The sequence below is a fragment of the Lutjanus erythropterus genome, chromosome 17 (genome assembly GCF_056507025.1).
Source record: "Lutjanus erythropterus isolate fLutEry1 chromosome 17, fLutEry1.hap2, whole genome shotgun sequence".
NCBI classification, from domain to species: Eukaryota; Metazoa; Chordata; class Actinopteri; order Lutjaniformes; family Lutjanidae; genus Lutjanus; species Lutjanus erythropterus.
Window position 1 is genome coordinate 13161221 of NC_139333.1, and position 24279 is coordinate 13185499.

The window sequence follows — 24279 nt, forward strand, 5'->3', positions numbered from 1 at the left end:
ACTATATCTTAGCCTTTCATATATTTATATGACAAAAACTAAATGAAAATTATTTTTAAGGTTTATATTATAATTTAAGATATAAACGTAAAGAAATTTCATAACAGTGAAGACCCAAATGCAAGCTACATTAATAAAGCTTTAACTCTGCTAAACAGTCTCATCCTGCATAGAAAAGTATGCAGTTAAAGGAACCAAAGAGCTAAGAAGGAAACACTGTATCCAAAAAAGAAGTCTTTATTATGTATGATTGTTAAAAGGATAAAATAAGTAGTAAGAATTACATAATACAGACAGAAATGTGTATAAAATGTGCCTAAAATAACAGAAAAACTCATGTCTGAGGCAATATTCAAAGGATATAATCTGCTCAAAATTCATCCAAATTGCTCTTTTTACACTAACTTCCTGCATTTATTGTGTTCACTGTTTGGGATAATTGTACAGTTTATCAGTTGTTTTGTACTGTTATTGTTAAGGCATTGAATATAATATGAAATATCCATGAAATATGTCACTTAGTTAAAAGGTCAACAGTTTACTAAATGATTTTGAAAAGGGGGGAAAGGTTAGGAACCACTGATTTAGTAACAGTATAAATATCCAGGTGTTGTCATGTTTCCAGCTTAAATGGTAAGTCACTGTAATTCAAGTGATGCTTTAGAAGAGTTCCTTGTTTTTATTAAATAGCTGACAAAACCACAGGTTAATATTTTAAATCATTTTAATTTGGTTTCCATATTAGCTGAAAATATTTAAACCTTTGTAGTTCAGTTAGATTTGTTACACTCTCTTGGGCAGTTTTCACATTCCCCCTTAATTCCCTGTTCATATAAAAGCTCCTATGATTGTGTCTGATCATGATGAGATCCTGTGCTTACAATTCCGTTGACATCTGATCTCAGAAGTATGTATTTAGACTCACACAGAGCCTGGAGGTATTTTTCTGGGTCTTGTTTTGTCCATCAGCAGATACCTGACACTCAGCCCCTCTGCCTCTAACTTATCAGCCCCACCTGCTGGTTGTGGATATGAACTGCCTGGGCCATCAACCACACCTTGCACTTCTTGCCACCTGTTTCATAACCTTGTTTGCACCTTCACCCGCTATACTTATCAACTCAGTATTAACTCCCACAGCTGCCATAAAGACGGTATGAAGCCCATGATCCGAACCAGATCAGCTCACCGGAGGGACTCCCCTACTCTTAATGGAACGGGACCTTAATTAGTATCATTGATAACACCAATGTTAGTGTTTCCTACTATTTCATAGATATATTGCTGCTTTAGAAAGATCTATTGATCATTTAACTTTTGGAGTGGATACTGTCAGCAATTTTCCAGATGTTACATGAGCTTTTTCTAAACTTATCAAGTATTCGCAGTAGAATTATTATTATTATTAATTATTATCTTTATCGACTTAATGATAGTGATGATGATGATGATGACTCATCATTGTCAGAACGAGTATGAATTTTCAAACAGCAGCTACATTTGCCACATCACTGAAAAGAAACAAGAAAGAAACAAAGTATGTACATTTCATATAACAATCATATTCATATATATACAATAACAAAAAATAACACAAAAATATATACATTTAACATCACATCACAACACCAGAGTTTACCCTGGTGACTTCAGGTGCTGAAATCACCGGTTCAGTGTAAGGCGGTAATATAATTAATATATTTAATTACATTGTTACTTTATCACTGTCAGTCAATTATTTTGTCAACCTTGAAAAATGTTGCTTATATACTATTATTGTTTTTTAAAGCAATTATTACTTGCAAATTTCTTGATTGATTAATTATTAATAGTTTATATGTTATTTCGATGTGTAAAATGATCAACCATTATGATCAGAAGTGTTACAAAAACCGTTGATTTCTTGAATGCCACACTGGCGAGACTGTGCCGGAACCTTTCTTCTGCTCCTTGCTCAACACGGACATATTTTGATGGAGCGCACCATGAGCTAACGCGACATCACGGCGGGACATTCTTGTCAAAACCAAAACGCGAGCTGACTGACAGTAGGAACTGTAAATTAGACTTCGTAAAGAAATGTTTTAATACCACGGTGACATGAAATCATGTCAGCAGTCGCCATTTAAAATTCAGTTGCTTTTAAAAATATAATTGCCCAGGTGCGTATCGACAGGCTAATAGGTAAAGCTACTTACCTACTTACTGATTTATTATTGGATCGGTTGATGAAAATAGCTGTATCCGCTACGCTCAATTTCTTAGCTTACAGGAGTAAAGGGATAGTTCACCTAAAATCACAATGAACTGCTTTTCTTAGCTTGAGTGGATGTTGTACATTCAGGAAGTTTTGTGTAATATGCTGATATGTCTTAGGTCTATCTAAATACAGTCATAGCTGTTTGTAATATACAGACTTTGTGTAGAGATAAATAGTTGGCAGTCATACTTTGATAGAACCTTTTCATGGTAAAATGTCCCTTTAATGTTCTTGTAGGAGGCAAAATAAGAGATGGAGTCCCTAGCCCCAAATGCTGAGGTTCGCCTAGAGGTGGCCCAGTGTCTCCGGACCCTCACTACATCCAAAGATAACAAAGAGATCATCACTGCGCTTCAGACGCTCCACTCTTACTTGGACGAAGGACCAGAGAGTAGGACCACTTCAGTTCACCGGGCAGAGTTCAGGAGAGCTCACTTCACTCGAACCCTTCAGTTCCTCGTCAGCAACATCCAGGCCGACTGGATGCACAGCCTCACTGCAGCCCAGCGCACAGAATTATGGGATGGTCTGTTCCTCAGAGGCCCTCCAGAGCAGGCGCTGCTGGTGCTAATGGAGGGAATAGGAGAGCTAAGGTGGGTGGTGCTGAATAGAGGAGAGGTGTGTTAATCAATCTGTCTTTTCATTAATGTGTCTGTCTCTCCATCACAGTCACAGCACAAATCTGGACCGCTTGGTCAGCATCACTGAGAGGTTCCTTCAGAGCGGTCGACTCGCTGACCTGCTGTGGTCCTACTGTCAGGGTGCAGGTCCATCTGACTCTCCACAGCTCAGAGAGACTCTGCTGGGACGTATCGTGGCACTGCCAGACCTCACCACTAACAAGTTGCATCCAAACAACAAGCCCCTGTTTCTCCCTCAGCAGTACTACCCACTGCTGGCCACAGAGATGCTCACCGCCCTGCAGCGGACCTGCCAAGCACTCAGAGGTGAGGGAACATCTTATCAACTCTGCAATAGTGACAGTATGGAGCTTATATCAAAGATTTATTGTTGTGATATTAAAATAATCTTTTCTCATCCTGTATGTTTACCTGACTTGTGTGTTTAACAGATGGCACAGACTGCTCCCTGACTTTTGTGGCACAGACACTTGGAAAAGTGTGTATTCAGGGGCATAGTGGTGAGTTTAGTCACATTTTTCTGGAAGTTGTGCAAATAGTGAATGTATTTTATATCTTTTCATAATCTACCCCTATTCACACTGCAATAGGAGAGAAATCATTTATTGTTTATTTTACAGAATACAATGAAATTAGGAGGGCTAATCCTGATCAGTGCAACAAAATAAGACACAAAGAAACACCCAGAAACAAAAACAGTTAGCAAACATCAACAACCAAATAATAAGTAAAACAACTAAAATTCCGAGTAGAATAATGAGCCAAGTAAACTAGGATACTACAATAAAACAAGTAAACAAGAATTAGAATTACAGTAAAATGGGTGTAATCGCATTTTAGAATATATACAATTATTGCATTAGTATGAAATCATTGTTGTCGGTTTGAGTTCAGGTAAATTTAAAGAAAACAGAGGCTTTCAATTGCTATAAACAGTCTTGATTGGGTACAATTGTGATTTAAATATTTTGTGATATGCTGAGTATTGCAATAACATACTACCTTTTTAACTGCAAATTATGTCCACAAACAAAAACTTTATCATCATCTGCTTTATCTAATAAAATAAAGATTTCAGTTTGTTTATCACACTTCAGTCTTTTTTTTTTTTTTTTTTTTCTTAACATAATGGGATTGACAAGCAGACAGACTGACCACCGCTATCTTAAAAACCTACCAGTTCCACTGACTGTATCCTCCACTGACCTCACCAGACAAAAAAAACATTCAGCACCATCTAGTGGACTGAAAATGCAATTGGTCTTTGTTACTCCAGTACCAAAAAAGTTCAATTCACATTTAATTTATTTAATAAAAGATGATTTGGCGTTTTGATTTCTCTGCCACCACCATCACCCTGACTAATGACTTCACTATCACCAATGAAATATTTGCTCATAGCAAACATTTTCCTGGCTCTCCGAGTTTATTCTCAATCACACGTTAATGGCATTCTTCTTTCATGACCTCTATGGATGAAATGAAAGGTCTGCTGATTGGTTTTTGCAGTGTCCATAGTGACTTTTTTATTTCAATGTACAGGTCCGGTGCTGGCGGTGCTGGCTCCTCGGCTGTCTGTCTGCACACGCTCAGACATGGTGTGGCAGAGGGTTTGCTGGAAGCTGCTGGAGAACGTTCCGCAGCGCTGGGTGGAGAGCGTCCTCACTGGACTGGTACAAGCCGTCAACGGGTAAACAACAGTCATTAAACAGCTGGCAGTTTATCCGATCTGCCTTCCTCTGATCTGCATTTAATGACACCAGCCTCCTGCCTCTTGTTTCAGACCTGATGCTTTGGGCAGAATTATTGGGAATCTGGTTTTAACGAATAAAAAAGCTCAGTTTGTCATCACTCATAAACTGCTGTTACTACAGTACAAGTATGAGGTAAGAAGATACTGGCAGCCTCAGAGTAAACCATGTGTGTATGTTGTAAATATTACATTAAGGAAATGTTTTTTTCTAGACTCGAGTCTTGAGAATTGTTCTGGGTTACCTTGCAGCAGACAGGGAGCGAAGGCCGCTGCTCATCCAGGTGAGTCCATTAGTATGTTTAGCAGTTAGCAGCATGTATGTATGTATGTATGTATATGATGTGATGATTTATGAGTGTGTTTGCTCCCAGGTGTTACGGTCTGTGTCCCAGGCATGGGCTAACCCCAGTGCAGTGAAGCATACATCTCTAGAGCAGCAGCTATATGTCAGCAAGACTTTACTGCTCAGTGTGAGTCTGCTGAAAGACTCTGAGCTACAGGAGCTACGATCAGGTACAAAGAACAGTCTTTAATGACTCAAATCCCTCATTAAATCAACCTAAATACAGGACAACCTTCTTTCAACAGCAGCAGCAAGACAGGATTCATGGTTTCAGCTTTTGTCTCCGTTGTGTTCCTGTTTTTCTCAGACTTACTCCAGTGTCTGCTGGGCGGTATGCAGAGCCACCTGGACAGCAGTGTGGTGCGTATCAGGCGTATGGGGATGGTGGTGGGAGAGTGCCTGAGCTCCCGCATGAATATCAACGGAACCAAACTCACATTTGAGGTACAGTTACGAAAGCTGCCAAGTGAGCCTGACTGGCTTTAACATGGATTCAGAAACCTGTGTGTGAGTTTGTATTTTGCTGTGTCGCAGTACGATCAGGATGAGGAAACTCGAGAGCTGCATTCTCTGATGACTCCCAGCACTGGTGACGAACCAGAGGCTGAGCCTATAAACGGGTATGTGTTTTTGTATCTCTGTAGCTGTTACATCAAAATTTGGGATGTTGGCCTCCTGGACAGCACATCTGTGTGATAATGAAAACATAACGTTCACTCTCATTTATGGTCCTGAGAGAGATGCTCTAATGATGAGGCATTGTGTCAAAAATTAGAAAATAAGAAGTTAAAATATCTTAAGATTTTGAGAAAACTTTTTTTTATAGTTTTGTGTGCAATTTACATAAAATAACTTACCATTATGAACTACCAAGCTATTACCTACCTACCTATTTTAACTGAATAGAATAATTAGGATGTTTTATAACATTTTAGCAGAGCAGTGGAAAAACTTTCATGGACACGTATTTTATATAATTTTGGCAACTCTTGTGCATCTGTCAAATGGGGCACAATTAGTGCTATCTCTAGACTAAGACGGTACAACAAACCAAACTGAGAAAACCTGTGAACTCCAGTGAAATGATACAGAAAACATACCTTGTTGACTAATAGTTGTGTCATTTGCAGAGTTAATTTTCCTCAAGAGACCAATGAAGCAACTCCGTGTACTCAGAATGTATCATCTCAGAAGAAGTCAGGACCTCAGCCATCAAAAACTGATCAAGAGTCTGACCTGGACAGGTAAGGATCAGCTTTACGCTTCAGTCATTGATGCCGTTACACTAAATGCTTTTGTGGTTTTTGATGTGTTTTGTCTGTGACTGGTGCAGCGATGATGAGCTCACCCCGTACGATATGTCTGGCGATCAGGAAATAAGTAAAGCTTCCCCACCCCGATACCTACGAGACTGTCTGGAAAGTATGGCCCTTCAGAATTTATTTATTTGACCTCGCGTCATGTTTAAATGCTGTGTTTGTAGATCAGGCTTTGATATTTTCTTATCTGTCGACCTGTCCAGCCTTAATTTCCTCTGAGGACCAGGAGCGTGTGGAGCTCAGTTTGAGAGTCGCTGAGGGTTTGGTGAGGAAGAACGTCTTTGCAACCAGAGAGGTATGACAGCAACGCAGCAGCTGTTCTTTTTCAGGGGCTTCTTTTCATCCAAAAGCTGTTGTTCCTTACCTTACTGTTGTTGACCCTTTATATTTGATTGTGTTACTTTTTCAGATCAGTGTCCAGCTGACCAAAGTGCTTCTTCACATGGAGGATAAATACAGCATAAATGGCTTCCAGAGTCTCAGACAGGCGACCATGGTGGCGCTCACTGTCACTGACTGTATCCCTGTATGATCTTTCACCTCTGTTACCTATTCACATCATTTTATGTTAATTACCACACAGCTTTGGCTCAATATTCTGCTTCTTCATTTTAATGTTTGCCTTTGCTTTCCTTGATAGGTGACTCAATATTTGACCACAGAGTTTTACTCCTTGAACTACAGTCTTCGCCAGCGGCTTGATATCTTAGAGGTGAAAGCAATGTGTGCCTTCACATTAAATACTTTTAAGCCACATTTCCACCACAGGAACTTTGCTCATGGACTAGGAACTTTTTGACGGTTAATTTCTATCACAGAGACCAGAGACTCGATTTCTGTTAGTTCCAGGGACATTATTTTATCCCCACAAAAGTCCCTGCTTGGGTACTTTAAAAAAATGTAGGAATTTTTAGGGTGGGGATTGCAGTGCTGAACATTTGTGATTAGTTAAGTACTCACAGCATTTTATTTCAGCCGCAAGTTTTTAAAAATCTGTATCAGCAAACTCTAAAGTGAAGGAACCTTTTAATTCCTTTAACAGTAGTTCTCGGAAATAGAAAATGATGGGCACTTTGGGTGTTGATTTGATCTCTTTTGATTATTGCCACAGGTTTAATCATAAGTCTGCTCTTGTTTTGGTGCACCAGGTCCTTGCTCTGGCAGCGCAGGAGCTCTCTAAGCCAATCTCTGAAAAGAGAGATCCATCCATGGGTGTCGCTGCCGGCACTGACTTGACACCATACCCCGGTGATAACCCTGTTCACTGGCGACAAGAAGTAGAGAGGCGGATTCAAAGCAAGACGAAACGCCTCAGGAAGGTAGTTAAAGTAGAGAGACACTTTTGTCTGCATTTCTGATATTTGAGTGAAGCTCTTCAGTGATTTCTCTTGTGCTTCAGGGCGCCACACAACCTCTGGCTAAGGCCACCCCTAACCGCTACGCCCCCGTTGCTGGATACTTCTTTTTTCCTCTGCTCAGGAATTACGACAAGTAAGTACGTTTTTCAGTTTTTCATGCTGAAGTGTACAACAGAACATGTTAAAAATCTAATGTTATACTTTTTGCTAGGCCTCAGGTGACCTTTGACCTGTTGGGCAGCGACCATCTGGTACTGGGCAGGTTGATCCACACCTTGGGCGTCTTCATGCATCTGGCAGTCAATGCACCGGTAGTTTTATCCATCTGCTCTTGCTAGTTTGACGTGATCTCAGTGTATAGCTTTATACCAACATCAGTTTGCCAAAAGTTCAGTCCATACAATGTATTATATATTTTATTAGATAAGAATAAACTAAGTGATGGGATTCATTGCCAGACAGTTAGAGGCACCTGTTTTAATGAGTTAAACGTGTTGTAATTCAGATACTTTAGCATTTAAGACCAGGAATAGACATTGACACCGTATCACAATATAAGACAATCCCAAGCACCATGTAGTTTTAGAATAACAGTATTACTTCTGTGCTACTCTTTGAGTTTTTATATTTGTTTTTACAGATTGCTGCACAGATGGGTCGTGCTTTACTGGACTTTGTGTGGGCGGTGCGCTATCATGTTGACCAGTGAGTATGACGCATATCAGTGTTTTAGACTGTAAATTGATGAAATCTCTGTAGAAAGACTGAGGAATTTGTGGTTGTTAACATACTGTGATGCAGCATTTCTCCTACTAACCAAGTTCTTAATGATCAGTAGGGCTGTGCGATATGGCCAAAGTCCCATGCACTGTTTAGGTCATTTCATATCCACATAACCTGATTCTTGCATAGGTAGTACACAGTATATATCATCATATTGCACAGCCCAAATAAAAAACATTAATTAGGTAAAATGTAGCTTTTTCCTGGTAACATTTTTTTTCACATGGTTAATTCAGGATTACAAAAGCCAGACGTAGACATTAAAGCCCTAAACAGACTATAAGGTCTGGACAGGATATTTTTAAAATCTTTTTTCAGTCCGAGCTGTAATCTGAAATACGTCTGTTTCTGTCTGTTAAAGGATGGTGAGACGAGGTGTCCTCTTCGCTGTTTGCGCTGTGTTTCTGAGCATGAACAGTCAGAACCTGCTGGTGGACCTCAGTGATCAGCTGTTTGAGACCAGAACTTGGCTGGCAGGTAAAAAAAAACATTGGTGGTGACAAAGGACAAAAAAATCTGGAGATTTTATACATAGATTTCAGCCAGATCTCTCCTTGTGAGGTGAATGTTCCAGTTGTTGTTCCAGTTCTTTTATTACAAGGCCACATTTTCAATAAACTGTTTATATGCTACTAATAATAGATCACCCTAAAACACGTGATTCTTGTAAATGCACAAAGGTCTGAGGCTGCACCTGCATAATGTAATTCTGTCAGGGATGTCCCCTCAGTGACACACAAACATGTCCAGTGCTCACATGCACAGCTGGACTGAGCACTTCTGGGAAGTAGATGAGGAACCAGGATGTCCTGTACTACACAGACCGTCCATGACGTGATTGGTTCATCAACAGTTGGATGTTTCTGTATCCCTTTGAGGATAAAAGTAGTTTCACATTGTAGTGAGTGACAGAGCTGAGTGACATAGTGCAAAGGATGCATATTTTCCTCCCACACAGAAGTGTTCATTCTGTGAAGAAGATGCCAGAATTATGTACAAGCACAGATCTGAAGTAGTCTGAAAAAATCATAAAACTTCAACTTACAGAAACATTGTAAAAAGTATAAACTATTATAATAAAGAACAAATGGTAGAAACTCAAAGTTTGAATTAGTTTGTAGGTGAATGAGTATGAAGAGGTTTAAGGGTCGTTGAAAATGTCTAAAGATGGTCAAAATGTTCAATGTTTGGACTACCCTGACTCTGAACAGTCTGTAACGTGACTCTGAACATTCCATACATTCGTTTTAATGGAAAAACATGCAAACAAAGTGTTGAAAACTTCAGAAACTATGAATGATATGAGAATTGAAGGTTGACTAACATTTCTGTACTTGTGCTTATTTCTGCTCTAAAATAAACTGCGTAAAGTATCTGTTCTGCTGACACCAAGTTCTCTCAGTTGAGACAAAAGACATTTTCCTGGTATTTGTGAAATATGTCATAAAAATGTGATTTGCTTTTGTAATTACACTGAGAGATGTAGATGTTCTTGTTGCTTGTTGTCACCACTGCTATAATATCCACAGATGTGGCTGAAGGAGACCCTGATGCAGACTGCCGGAGTCTGGCTGTACAGAGTCTGGTACTGCTGGATAAGAGCGTGAAGAAACAGCTACAAGATCAACAAGCACTGGGCCTGGAGTCGTGATCACAGCATCAACAATAAACAATGAAACACTGAATGTGTCCTCCGCGTCATCCTCGCGGAGGCTGGGGACCTGGAGTATTGAGGTCGATGGCAATGATGTTCCGGATATTGGCAGACAGAGGGACTGGCCTTTTTTTTGGGGGGTGGAAAAAGAGGGCACTTCTTCTCACACATTTGTGAATGTCTGTCTGCATCATGCACACACACATTTCAGTACACTGTATTGTTTATGTGAACATATTGTATATAATTTATGAACCAAATAAAATATTGATTGAATGGAGAATAGGATGCCGTTTTTGTCCACCAATAAAATACATGCTATGAGGATATCCTTTTCAACTTCTTTCCTGTACTGGCACATCTCTGTGTACTGTGGTTGTTTGTTTGCAAAGGACATCCTGTGAATATTCACCAGCATGCACGCATTCACAAATAATGGAAATACTACTACTACTTCCTCTTGTGACAGAGATGTTCATCTGTATGTTCCCAAACAATGAAACAATTTGAAATATACAGGTGTTAATAGTTTTCATTCATAATGGCCTTGACTCTATTATCTCGGCACATTTATAGGGAAGATCTGCATTGATTAGCTGACTTTTTGTGGTTGACATGAAATTTTTGTATGACATTCTTTTTTTTACCATCATTTCATCCCTGAATATTTGTGCTTAAGTGAATAAGGCTGAAAGTAGGTATGGATATAATAAGTACAGAAAATAATCATATGATTGATTTTCACCTGGCAACAGTGAACAGAAACATTAATATAAGAATGATATTGTAGTAAAATTTCCAAAATTGTTAGTTAGGCCTGACAGAGCTTGACAAGATAGACCTTTTCCACAGCAGTCATATTGACATGAAATAGTAGGGTAGACATGTATTACTGATTATTATCCCATTCATTTAATGTAGCAGCATTGGTAACACCTGTGTTTATCTCACTACTTCATGTCAAAGTGGCTGCTGGGAAAAAAAGGTCCCTTGAATACAATATAAATGCAATTTTCCAAAGACAATTTTGTAGCAGAAAATGTCTCATTATTCACTTCAAACATTTTTGACGTGTCCCTTACTTGCATGATTACGGTTTTTTAATTTGTCATTATACAGTTCAAGTTTGCATAATGAAATTTAGCTGGAGTCCCGTACATGCTACGCACACAGATAATGGATAAAATAATTCAAGATTCAATATTTAGATTTTAATGGAATATTAAAAAAATAAAATAAAAAAGGCAACAAAATGGAATTATATAAAAGTAGCACTAAAAGAAGACGTAAAAAGGAAAAGTACATTCAGTTCTCAAGAAATATGTAATCATACACCTATACATACAAAAATATAGTATATGTAATGTCTATGAGTGTTTTTAACAAGTGCAAACAAAAAGACTGATACAGTGGGAATGAGGGTAATGCACAAGGTAAAGGTATGGAATAACGGAGAGCTGGAAGATTTAACAGTAATGAAACTTAAAAATTAACTATCAAGAACCGTTGGAACTGCATGCGAGATTTGACTGCTATTAAATAACACGGTCATGTCTACAAGGGAACGCTTGTTTGGTTAGACTCTCGCGAGATTTGTGTGTCTTGTTTCTACATTGTGCACCCCGTACAAAATACTTCAGATTAATTTTTTGTCAACGTTGAGGTTACAATTTGATTAGGGTTAGGGAGAGATCATGGTTTGGGTTTAAAAGATCACTCTCGTTATATCACGGGTCTGGGGTTCCCGTCTACCACCGCCGTATGATGTGATTATTATAATATCATTAGCATTAGCATATATTATATTATCAGATTATACGGATTTGCCCTCTACCATCCTTCGACAACACTCGACTAAATTCGCACTTTCCCGTAACTCCTCCTCCTGTCCAGCCCTTGAGGTTGTCAGGGGCAACTGGGAGAGACGCTTTTTGATCACACAGAGGGCTACACAGAAACACTGGAAGTTATAGTCGGTGTTTTGAGTTGTTTCGAGATTAAAGAAAGACGTCGGCATTAACCAGAAGAAAACGGCAGTGAGGTTGGTCTAATGACAATTTAACAGAACGTTTATTTTCGTTCTACAGGAGCGAGGGCCAGCAATGGATGCTAACTTTGGCTAGCTTAGCTAATGTTAGCAGCTAAAGCTAATTTAATCGATAGTCACTTGACGGTACTAACGTTAATGGACGCGGATAGCGCTTACTATTGTGGTCATTCTATAGCTCAGTTAAAGTCTGCAATACATTGTAGCAAACAACTAGCAAACTCAACCAACAGTAGCTACATGCAAAGTCAAATGATCGTTATACTCTTACAATCTTTGGATGGTATTAGAAAGGGTATGGTCTAGCAGAACAAATACAAGTGCTCAAGAAATATTTAGTGTAATACTGGAGGTTTCCCATAGGTCACATCTTCTGTTTTTTCTCTTTTGTCCAAAGAGGAGCACTGGGGACATGGCGGTGTATTTTGACCACCGTATTGAGGCCCCTGAAAGCAGTGATGTGCCCTCTCAGCTCACCTGGCACCCGGCTCTTCCTATACTAGCTGTGGCCTCAAGCAGCCCCACTACTGGAGGCAATGTGGACCTCTACCTGCAGCAGGTAAACACTGACATAGAAAGAAAAAAACACATAGTTATATTCATTAACAGCCAGTGTGTGTGTGCATATTACTAACTGCAGCAGACTTAATAAAGTTTGCATACTTTACCTCTGTCCATATGCAGGGAGAGTATGTGGAGAGCTGCCATTTAGAACGTCCTCACCAGCCCACGGTGCTGCACTGGCATCCCACAAAGCCAGTGCTGGCAATAGGCTGGGAGAATGGAGAGGTGGTGCTGCTGACACACCCCTCTGGAGATCAGACAGTCCTTCCTAGCTCACACACAGCCTGCATTGCACTGCTGGAGTGGAGTAGCTCTGGCAGCCGCTTGGTAACTGGTGATCAGGTGAGTGTGTTGCAATAACTGTGTACTGTTGCACATAAGTGTGACATGTTAACAAACTGATGCATTAATAACATAGCATATGTGAAAAAACATGCATTTTTTTCTGGGAATACTTGGAGCATGGCTGGAGTACCTGTATGGGATATTTTGTACAAGCCCTAGTAGGATTATTAAGGCATGAAATTAATGAATTTTTGAACCACATAAATGTCATGTAATTATTTGATGACAGACTGGAGTGTTAGCAGTATGGAAGGTAGATGCTAGAGGAAGACTTCAAGGAAACCATCTTGTGAAGCATGAATACAACAAACCTTTAACTTGCTGTGTCTTCAAACCATCCACACCTGGGGAGTAAGTAAACAGGATGCAGTGCTTTGACATTCTGCTTTTAAACTCCATGGCATTGAGATAATCATTTAACAAAGACATTATGACATCACTATGTTCTCTTGATCTGAATGCTGTGTTGCTAATAGTTGGACCTAACTCATGTTACAGCGATGTGGCAAGGCTAGCTCGGGCATCAGTGAGTGGAGACGAGAGTGCTCTAGACATGTTCAGCTGGAAAGGAGCACCTCTCAAGATGGGCCCACAGGAGGGACTTGCATTCTACATTAGCACTGCAGATGGTCAGAGTTTGCCTTTATGTTGTGTGTAGTATAGCTTTTGAACCACTGTGACTGTGTTTTCTTAAATCACATTGACTCATATGAGCCACAGAATAATTTTAGCAATGACTATTCTCTGAGACAAATCACAGTCTGCATAAAAATACTTTTGTAGCTTGATAGTATGTCTTACCATGCAGGTTACTTGCTTGTAACACTGCTCACCATCACTGAGAAGCTAGAAATAGAGTGAGGGGTGTACTTCTAAAACAGTATTGGCCAAAAGGTGTTTTAGAGAGAGTTGAGATAAAATCTAACAGGTCTAATGAATATTATTTAATCCAGACTTGGATTTGAAAGAATAATCCATACTACGATGTATTCAGGTCACTTTAAGTTTAAGAGAAAATCATTAAGCCCACTTAGGTAGTTTTCCCATAAATTTAAATTGCTTAAAAAAAGATCACAAACCTATACAGTCTGATCATGTTCTGCTATGAGAGAATAGACTTCTTACTTTTTGAAATCCTTAACCTCATGTATCTTGTATATAGGTAAAGTCCACTGTGTGGATGAATATTGTAAGACAAGCACACTTCTCAGTGTGGAGGGCGCAATCAAGAAACTGTTCTACCTTGAGAAAAGAGAAGCACTTGCTGTGATCACAGAGACCCTGATGTTGTCACAATACACTATTGGACCTGAGGGAGGAGCCCAGGAATTAATGAAGGTATAATAAAATCATCAAAGATACAATTTCTTTTTAATCATTTGTCACATTTAGTGGGTTATGCTTGTACCAGTAGATCATTGTAAAGACTCCAGTGAGAAGAATAACATTCTGTAGATAATACTTGTACTATAAAAGTATTGCTATTATTATCATTATTATATTTTTACAGTGCAAATCTTAAGGACATTTTGAACTTATACACAGTTTGGTTTGTGAACATGTTTTTGTCATGATAGGTTAAGCTGAGCAGCAAGACTGGGCAGAATGTAGACATTGTCTGGACAGAGAACGGCCTCCTTATCACAGCAGCAGGGGAGCAGGATATCAGGTCAGTGTACACTGACTGTCTGTACATACACACTGTGCATTCACATTTTAAACTTTAATATTGGTCCCTTTCATGTTTTTTTAGGTTGTGGGACCTGGAGCGAGATGACAACTATGTTTTGTCTCTTGATGAGACGGTGGGCTTTGAGAAAGGAGAAATGATCAACTGTGTTTCCTACTGTGTGGGAAAAGGTAACTGCAAAATATTTGTCCCATAATGTGAACAGAATAAAATGTCATTACATCACAGCCTCATTATCTTTGTATAATGTTGCGGCCTCCCCAGAAATCTTGGCAGCTGGTACCAGCCATGGGCGCATTGCAATGTGGAGGATGGTGGTGCAGTCAGGCAGCAACAGAGCTGATACCAAGGTTCTGTGGAAGCTACAGACACCAATTGAAGTCGAGGGAAATGTAATTCAGCTACAGGTACTGTCTGGACCAGCATATGTACAAAATGTGATATGAGCACATGGAAAATATTTATTTAAAATTCTGTATTATGAACAACAACATCAGTATATGTATAGTATTCTGGGAAAATTCACTTTTATCTCTATTTCAGTGGGGCTCTAGCCTGAATCTGCTGGCAGCCAATAATTCAAACACAGTTCTGATCCTGTGCGAGCATGTGATGTCAGCCCACTTCAGTCAGCAGGTGGCAGCAGTGCAGCTCACCCCAACTCAGCTCAGCATCACTCAGTTCGCCACAGGAGTGCACCTCGCCCTGCAGTCTGACATACACATCAAGGGAGTGTGTGTTACCAAGGTAAGTGAAGTTGAGAAATAGAAAGTGTACAATTGATTTTTCTCTATACTTAAGAAAAAGGTTTGGCTATGAAGACAAGTAAGAAATTAGATGGATATCATGCTAACTGGATGTGTGTTTTCATACCCACAGGATTCAGTGACAGTCTGGAGTGGCAAACAGGTCACTGTGTATGAGCTTACAGGGACAGTTCTTCGCAATACAGGTACAAAACTTAAGCAAAAGGCCAAACAGCAAAAACAGCTTTTTATAGATCTGACAGAAACTACACTGACTACCCTTCATTTTTAAACTTCTCCTTCATTTTTTTAAAACTTTCTTTCTCCATCTCTCCTGTTGCTGATTTCTCAGGATCATTTCATTGTGACTCCCACATAGTAGCTGTACATGGAGAGAATCTCTACACCGTAGAACCTAATAGGGTCCAGATTCGCACGCCACAGGTCTGCTATCCCATTGTCAAACCTACTATCCAATATTTGTTTAAAGCTGCTATTAAGAGTTTTAAATTGGTTATGAACCTGCCTCTACATGACCTACATAAGTTAACAAAAAACGTATAGTTATGCTGTTGCCTGACACTGGGTCACACTCTGTGAAATCAGATGAAACGAGCCAATGTTAACATTTTCCCAGGCAAAGTTACAGTGAGTAGTACATTAGCCAGCTAAATTGAAGCAGGAAGAGATTTTTATTTAGATAATTTTATTTTTTACATAATATTTTGTGTTACTGCTTTTGTTTCAACACAGTATGAAAGTTCCTTGTAGTAGCTTAACACAAAGTGATGTGACAAATGTTTGTTTTGCATTTTCAAAATACAAAGTGGATGTGGTTTAGAGCTGCAGTGATTATTCAGTTAATCAATTAGCCCAGCGTTTCCCAATCCTGGTCCTCAGGGCTCACTGCCCTGCATGTTTTAGATGTTTCCCTGCTCCAACACACCTGATTCCAATGATCAGCTCATCATCAAGCCACATGCAGGGCAGTGGGCCTGAGGACCAGGATTAGAAAATTAGTTCCAAACTATTTTGATAATCTTTTCATTTTATTAGAAAAAAATCAAATATTTTCTGGTTACAGCTTCTTAAATGTAAGAATTTGCTACTAAATGAAGAGAAGCAAGTTGAAGACATCACATTTTTACGACTCATTTACGTGATTAGCTGTAAAAAATATCGAAAATAATCTTTAGTTCACTGCTAAGTTAGAATTAATTACAAATGAGCATAAACACACAGACAAGTAATATTTGTCACCATACATTTGGTTGATTCTTGAACGATCTTTTGCCCTTTTTTTTATTTAGGGCACTGTGAAGCAACTGCTCACCTTCTCCAAAGCAGAGGGCAACCCTGTGCTACTCAGTGTGTGTCAGTCCTACCTTGTGGTTGGCACAGACACAGCACATATTAGAGTCTTTGACCTCTCCCGAAGGTATAATTTTTTTTTTTGCTTCTTTATCATTATTGTTGTTTACACTTTGATTTTATTGTTTTTTTCAGTTTTATTAGTTTGTTACAAAATGTATCAAAACAGAAATTCCTATATAAACACAAAATGATCATTTTACATAACAAAAAAAACACACACGCACACATTATAACACATGTTGAAAAAATGTGTGGACATGTGAGGATTTCATCAACACATAGAAGGTACAAAATTGTATAGACACCAAATACAAAAACTACACTTTACTGAATGGAATCTGGTAAAGGGAAAAGTATCTTAAGTCTGCAGGCAGGAATTTTATATATTTAATTTCACTCAAACAAATTTATTTCTCAATTTTCTAAGGTAAATCAGTTGCATTAAACTTTTTACAGCTTTTATTCTGAAAACCACATTATGAGAGCACTGAGAGTGAACCACAGCAGTGAACTTGTGTTCACACAGATAAATAATGAGCTGAAAATCACTATAAAGTTCTGTAAAGCTGAGGGGAGCTCCAGATTTAGTATCGCCATCAGTTGATACACTAGTTTTATTAGAATAAACATTATAGCTGCTTTAAAATATTTTGTAAATATATCTCTATTTAAGCAAAATAGACTTTTTTACATAAGCAAAACACAACAATGGTATGATCTTAATGTAAATGTTTGTATTACTTCCTTTAGCTGAAAAAATAGTAAAAGTAGTGCCAGCAAATTTCCACATGTTGTAACAATTTCTTTGATAAAAGCACTTCTTTGTCTAACAATGGCAGTCTTACTATATGTTTCTATAGAGATGCCAAAGCTCACTGTAGTGCTAAGAACCTGACTGAGCAGATTGCCAATCTGGGAGCCCTGAGTTCAGTCAAATGTAACGCCAATGGCAGCCAAGTCAGCATCCTCATCACTCAGGTGAATGGATAACATACACCTCTCCTTTCTGAAAAAATGTTTTTGAGAGCTGATTCTAGTATTATTATAGAAGCCACAAGTATTTTATGCTTATTTTCAGTATCTTAAAATGTGAATATTTCTCTGCGTGTAACTCTTCCTTTCAGGTTAATGGACGACCTGATCACAAAGTGTACTTTTATGACGTTGAGATGGACACTGTGACACACTTTGACTTCTTCATTGGCAGACCGTCCAGCGGTATCTCACAGCCAGAAGAAAGTGAAAGGTAACTGACTTTGCTTTAGCTGTATTTCTGGATTCTGTCCATGTAGAGGTTTTACTATGCATGTCTGCTCTGTGTTTCAGGCAGCAGTTTCAGGGGACAGAGTTCAGTGGCCGTTGCCCTGTATCTCACTTCTGGGATGAAAGTGAACCTCGTCTTTTTGTTTGCGAGACTGTTCCGATCAGCTCTGAATCCTCATCAACTACTTTCTTAGATACGGTAAAGACTGCTCCTTAAAGGGATAGGTCACATTTTTAAGGGGGGTTGTAGATGGTGGTCGACATGCCTCTAGTTTGAAGAAGCAGTGAGGAGTACCACCATAGAAGGTGTGGACAGGGTCAGCAGCAAAACAAACTAACCTTTTAAAAGACAAATGTCACACAATAACACACACGAACTAACTGATCAAAGCAGTGGTAGACCAGCAACTCCTGTGTTTTGAAAGGTAAAATTACTGATTTCACAATGAAGTTTTGTTGAATTGGTGAGAGTGATATTTGGCTTATATAATAGCCGTTTCCAGTCAAAAAAGACTGTCTGACAGCAAGGTTAACTGGTGAAAATATTCTAAATATAGAGTAGACTTAAATTGATACTGATTTTTTTTAGGTGGACTTTTTTTAAGTGGCTAAAATACCTTTTGTTGCTGACCCTGTCCACAGCAATTCATTAGTTAGCTTCCATTCATGTCAGAAGCTAAGTATGTCAGGTATAATGACCAGCATCTATTATAGGTAATACTCTATCAATAAGTATGTCATACAACTCCACGTCACTCCAAACTTATGATATGAGTTTAATAAATGTAAAATAAATTGAATAGTTTGACAGTGTGCTGCCTTCCTTCTACTCAGACGGACGTGTCGGTGGTGACACTCTTCTGTACACAGGAGCATGGGCTCCTCCTACAGGACTGCTACCCCAAACCTTCAGGTCTGCAGGCACTCCTTGCTCTGGATGTGCCCTACTATTGTTTCAGCTGCAAGGTGAGACGGAGAACACTCTGTTCTGCTTGTGTGTTGTCTCTTCAGCAGGGGGTTTCTCATTCAGCATGTGGGGGTTTCTCTCTGGAACGTTGAAGGCAGGCTGTTTCAAGTCTTCAGTTTTCTTAAACGTGATTGTTGCGTTTTTATTTGAACCCATCACTATTCTTATGTGAAACTCTGTTTGGTCTTACACACCCCAGCTATTGTTTCGGAGGGGGGGTGTCTTTCGGCCAGAAGTAAGTGTCTGTCCCCTTCAGTCCGTTCAGAAGGCTTCAGTATTCTTGGCTCCCAACTGTGATCGTGTATGCCTTGTGCTGCGTTTAAGCAAAAAGTTAAGCGTCAGCAGCACAAGCGCTTCCCTGAAATATCTAGATCTCACAAATTGTGTCCAGTTCCCATCCACCTTGTCGTGATCAATAGATTTGTTATGTGATGCTTTTGTGGTTGTTTGGTTTGCTCTGCATCTTATCCTTTCCCCAAAACCCATATTTTCCCCAGGATTCGTTACTTTACATTATCTTTTCTCGTAATAATCCTCACAACATCAGGGTTTGTACAAAGTCTTGAAAGCTTTGAAATTACTTAATTTTGACAAGGTTTGAATTTCAATATAGTCCTTGAAAAATACTTGATTGTCACATAATCTAGTCTTTCATCTCCACAATCACTCCAGTAAACCAAATATCTTTTAAAAGTGCTTGAAAAGTGCTTGAATTTTACTGGTCTACTCCTTCTCAGCCCGGTGAGAGAGATCCGGGGTTACCAGAGATTTCAGCACCTCCACACCAGACGCAGCCACCAAGGGGCTCGGCTGCCCAGTTCCCCCATATGGTGTCCAGGCGAGCTCTCAGAGACTTTGTGGGCCTGGAGAACTGCGAGAAAGCCACTCGTGACGCCATGCTCAACTTCAGCTTCTACCTGACCATCGGCGATATGGACGAGGCCTTCAAGTCTATCAAGCTCATCAAGAGGTAAGGCGTCAATATGTGCAACGTGTATACCGTCAGTACATGTGTTGGCTCATTGGAGTCGTGCAGGATGGCACGCCCACTATGGGCACATCCCTGTGTTGGATCGCCGTCATCACTTCTCCCAGCATCCTTTCCGCAGGAGATTTAGATCAAAGGCTAATCAAAGGCCACAGGGGTAGCATTGTTGCTACAACCTTGAGGCGTCTCAGAATTCCCTGCAATAGTTTGTGGTGGGAATGCTGTAACTAATTGCTTTTGAGAATAGGGCATTGTTGCCACTCTTCACTCCTCATTTCATTCAACACCTCTGACTGTTGAGGTCAACATGGAGGACAACTATCACAATTCTTTTGTAACCTTCAGTTTGCTCTTCTCTCTTTAAGTCTGACAGGTGATCAAGGCTAAAAACACTGCCCATTTTATTGTTTCATTTAAATTTTATCTTTTTCCTAAGAACAAAGCAGGCACATGACAGGTCAGTGAAAATTAATGCCCCAGCAAAATTTTAAAGGGATAGTTTGGAGTATTTGAAGTGGGGTTGTATGAAGTACTCATCCATTGTCAGTGAGTTAACAACCATGGAGTCGTGGAGTTTGATTGGTCTGGAGAAAGTATTATTTGACTTAAATATTCTAAATATACCGTACACTTATAATAAATAATATTGATTCTTTTTAGGTAGGTATTTTAAGCTGTTAAAAAAAATCTTTACAGTGCTTAGCTTGGTACTCCTCTCTGCTTCTCTAAACTGGGGGTGTGCTGACCAGCATCTACTGTATGTTATACACTATCACACAACTCCATGTCAAATAATCCAAAATATTCCTTTAAATCTAACACAAAGCTCAGCAGTTTGTCATGCTGAAATCAAATCAGATCCACCAGAGCATAACTTTTATTTGTAGTACATGAAACAGAATTTTAAACACAGGACATGATTAAGGACTTTTTCTGTGTTGTCGGGGAAGGAACTTTTCAATGTGTATATGTGTGACTGTTTCTGTTAGTGCGCGGGTGTGTTCTGAGGGGATGTACTTTTCTAAACACACTGTGACTCACACACATAGACACACAGACACAGGCGCACACACCCCTGCCAGTTTGGTCCAAAAGGAGTGCCCTTTCCATTCTTGCAAATGTTGAATCGGGTCACTAAAAGGATGTGCGTGTCCGTTCCTCTATGTGTGTATGTGTGTCTCAAGGAACATATATCTGATTTCAGCAAAGATCTGATATTATCTTCAGCAGAATACGTGATTGAGAGCACTCAGCCTGAATTTGTGGTAGTGTTGCTCTTGCACGTACAAACATTACACAAATGGGGAAAAGAATATCTCACTGGCCGGATATTCCAGGGAATTTAATAGGCATGATGACAGGTTTACTAAGTTATTCATTGATGGCTATTTTTACTGCGGCTTCTTTTTTTAAAGATCGGTATTGTGCTCAATTCCCGTATATCTCCACCCACAGGAATATACATTTCCTCCACACTAACCTCTATCCACTGGGACTTGCCTCCATGGTGTAGATCTTTGAAATGACAAAGCTTCTCATACTTAAGTCAGACTGGCTGGCGATCCAAAAGACAAGTCATGTATCAGAGGTCATATAATAATAATAATAAAATATCTAATGGAGACACTAGAAGCAATACACCCATCTCACGCACGCACTTTAAAGGGATAATTCATATTTTTGAAGTGGGGTTGGATGAAGTACTTATCTATTGTCAGTGTAATACCTTCAGTAGATGGAGTCGGTCTGCCCACAGTGTGAAGAAGCAGCTGGAGAACCCAGGATTCAACTTAAACTATAGCTCTGTGGACTGTGGGTACAAAAAGTTACTCAGTGGCCCCCAAGTATTCCATGGGAGTGTCCTCTGTGCCTACCAATTTTTATCCCCATAATCAGAGCCTTCAGCAACACAACATTACACAACATCCTGATCCTTTGCTCATTTTAGTTCAACATTTAAAAAAAAACAGTGAATAGTACTCGCTAGTGGCTAGTTATCAATATGTCTGGGCTACTGAAGAATGGGTTTACTTAGCCGACTCAAACTGCTAATGTGGTCCTTACCAATGAACAAGATACACAAAAAATGGGACTATGAAGCAACAAAGGGCAACAAAAATTTATATTATATATTATGACACATCTGTGGATGTAATGAATTGCAGTGTCTGCTGCCATTTTCCTCAACTGATGCCAAGGTAAAGTCCTGAAAATATAATAAATATAGTATAGTTCCCTCAACTTGCCAAGAAGTCTAGTTTGTTTTCAATTTGGGATTTTCTGATTGGAAAACACTGTGATATGAGTCAGATATAACTCTCGCCAAAGCCACCAGACTCCTTTGGCAAAAACAGTAATTTTACCTCCCAGAACGCGAGAGTTGCTCGTCCACTGCTGCCTTGTTCTGTTAGATTGTTTGTGTTGTTGTGTAACGCAGGTAAATCTGAACTAACCATTCAAAACATCAAAGTCACAGAGTAAGAGAAACAAACTAAAAGATCAAGGCAGCAGCAAACCAGCAAATCCAGGGTTCTGCAAGGTAAAATTACTGCCTTTGCTAAAGGAATCTGGTGGCTTTGGAGGAGCAATATAGCAGCTTGTCTGTGTTTGAATATTGCTGGACACATTTGGGATAACACAGCTCAACAAAATATATAACAAAGGTCTCACGTTTTTAAACATTTAATTGCAGATATGTTACATATTATAGCTTTAAACTGATATTGATTTTTTTTAGATGGCTAAAAATGATTTGTTGCTGGTCCTGGTTACAGCAGTACACAGCAGAGCAGTAGTGCAGCTTCTCCAAGCTTGGGGGCAAGCCGACCCCAATCTATTGTCGTACCTCATACAACCCCATTTCAAAGAACCCAAACTATCCCTTAAGGGGGTCAGTTCCCCATAATCACAGATATGTATGTGAGCTACATTTATGTGTGAACAACAAATCCCACTATCTCGCTCTGCTAATGGAACCTGACAATACTGGGGAATCAGAAGAGGCTTTACAGCCCAGTCTCTGTGAATCAACAGGGCTTTACTCGGTCACATCCCTAGATGTTCTGAATAACATAAAGAAAGTTATGGAAATTATAATTCACTTTATCCAAAGCAGACATTCTCAGTTTGAAAGTCCCTGTGCCCTCTATGTGAAGCAGCCTGTCAGAGACAGGTTGGAATGTCTTTATTCCATCCAGGCTGTGCTACTTCCTCTCATTCATTTTGTCCTTGACTCTTTGTGACATGCTGCAGGGTTATCTGCCTGTATGAATGCAAGCCTTCTCCTACTGCCTTTTTTGCCTCTGCATTTGCTATTTAAAAGCAAAACTCCCCCTTTCCATCAGGAAAAAAAACACCCATGGACATGTTCAGGGGTGAAGCAACGACTGATGGATCTTCACTGGTAGTCATCACAGCCTGCTGTGGTACATGTTACCCATGTGCTCTCAGTGTGTGCAGTTTTTCCTAGGAAAGTATTTAGTTCACATGAAACCATTACAGCTTGCTTACTGTTAGCCTGTCATTCAAAAAAGTACCATTATTCCTAGATGCAAGCATTAGAATTTGTATTGTATAACATGTAGATTTTTATGTTCACAGAGTAGTTGAAGTATTTTAATCATCTTTCACCTCATAGGTCAGATTTCTTATAATGATGGCAGTGTTGGAGGTAAAAAATATTCTACCTTCCAGTTTCTGATAATTCATCTTTCATAGTGTTTTTGGAGTGCTAGTGTTCCTTAGTTACATTGCTGAGATCTAATAGGCAATACACAGCTTGTGAAGCACTTTTTCTTATTTTCTTACCTTCTCTATACTGTATGTTTTAACTCTTAACTAATACACCAAATGACAGTCCCCATGGACTCTTAACAAACCTTGAGGATTAAACATGGAGGCTCAATCTTGATCTCCATGCTCTCTTCCTACTGTAGCTTTTTCTTGAGCTTTCAATCAGATCACACAACCCTTATCAGTGCTTATATGGGCATGGGTGATAAAACAATATTGACATGCGTTGGTGATTACACTTCATCAGTAATTAAGAAAGTTGTTAAATAGAATATTTAAGAGTTTCACTTAAATGCATTAAATTCAAACTATATGTAACCTAACATAAACATTTCAAAGTTCCTAGAATCCGTTTGTCCGGTGTGGTGTTGAACACCCAAACAGCAGCAACA

The 24279-nt window shown here is 39.3% G+C and overlaps 2 protein-coding genes across 2 annotated transcripts in view; both read left to right on the plus strand.

The window, feature by feature from the left end:
- The first annotated feature begins 1959 nt into the window (after positions 1–1959).
- telo2 (TEL2, telomere maintenance 2, homolog (S. cerevisiae)) lies at positions 1960–10454 on the plus strand. Its single transcript, XM_084741378.1, has 21 exons — positions 1960–2162; positions 2498–2853; positions 2930–3207; positions 3333–3401; positions 4444–4591; positions 4685–4787; positions 4867–4935; positions 5026–5167; positions 5305–5441; positions 5532–5617; positions 6128–6241; positions 6331–6419; positions 6520–6611; positions 6726–6842; positions 6957–7028; positions 7465–7635; positions 7716–7807; positions 7886–7985; positions 8315–8379; positions 8819–8934; positions 9987–10454. The coding sequence occupies exons 2-21, from the start codon at positions 2513–2515 to the stop codon at positions 10106–10108; spliced, it is 2523 nt and encodes an 840-aa protein (XP_084597504.1). The 5' UTR covers positions 1960–2162; positions 2498–2512; the 3' UTR covers positions 10109–10454.
- Positions 10455–11993: 1539 nt separating this feature from the next.
- Positions 11994–24279, plus strand: part of ift140 (intraflagellar transport 140 homolog (Chlamydomonas)) — a 31562-nt gene continuing 19276 nt past the window's right edge. Inside the window, exons 1-18 of the mRNA XM_084740484.1 lie at positions 11994–12152; positions 12556–12717; positions 12843–13064; positions 13297–13418; positions 13566–13696; positions 14230–14405; positions 14645–14736; positions 14821–14927; positions 15022–15164; positions 15301–15504; positions 15637–15709; positions 15856–15947; positions 16814–16941; positions 17738–17855; positions 18002–18123; positions 18204–18339; positions 18975–19106; positions 19845–20077. Of these exons, the coding sequence (XP_084596610.1) occupies positions 12571–12717; positions 12843–13064; positions 13297–13418; positions 13566–13696; positions 14230–14405; positions 14645–14736; positions 14821–14927; positions 15022–15164; positions 15301–15504; positions 15637–15709; positions 15856–15947; positions 16814–16941; positions 17738–17855; positions 18002–18123; positions 18204–18339; positions 18975–19106; positions 19845–20077 (2378 nt within the window). The 5' untranslated portion in view covers positions 11994–12152; positions 12556–12570. The remainder of the gene's footprint in view (positions 12153–12555; positions 12718–12842; positions 13065–13296; positions 13419–13565; positions 13697–14229; positions 14406–14644; positions 14737–14820; positions 14928–15021; positions 15165–15300; positions 15505–15636; positions 15710–15855; positions 15948–16813; positions 16942–17737; positions 17856–18001; positions 18124–18203; positions 18340–18974; positions 19107–19844; positions 20078–24279) is intronic.

What these genes read in the sequence shown, in the direction of transcription:
- telo2 (XM_084741378.1), top strand. Translation starts at nt 2,513, where the DNA reads ATGGAGTCCCTAGCCCCAAATGCTGAGGTTCGCCTAGAGGTGGCCCAG. An exon ending in CTGGTACAAGCCGTCAACGG is followed by an intron (nt 4,592 to 4,684) that starts GTAAACAACAGT and finishes CTCTTGTTTCAG; the next exon opens with ACCTGATGCTTTGGGCAGAA. An exon ending in CAAGAGTCTGACCTGGACAG is followed by an intron (nt 6,242 to 6,330) that starts GTAAGGATCAGC and finishes TGACTGGTGCAG; the next exon opens with CGATGATGAGCTCACCCCGT.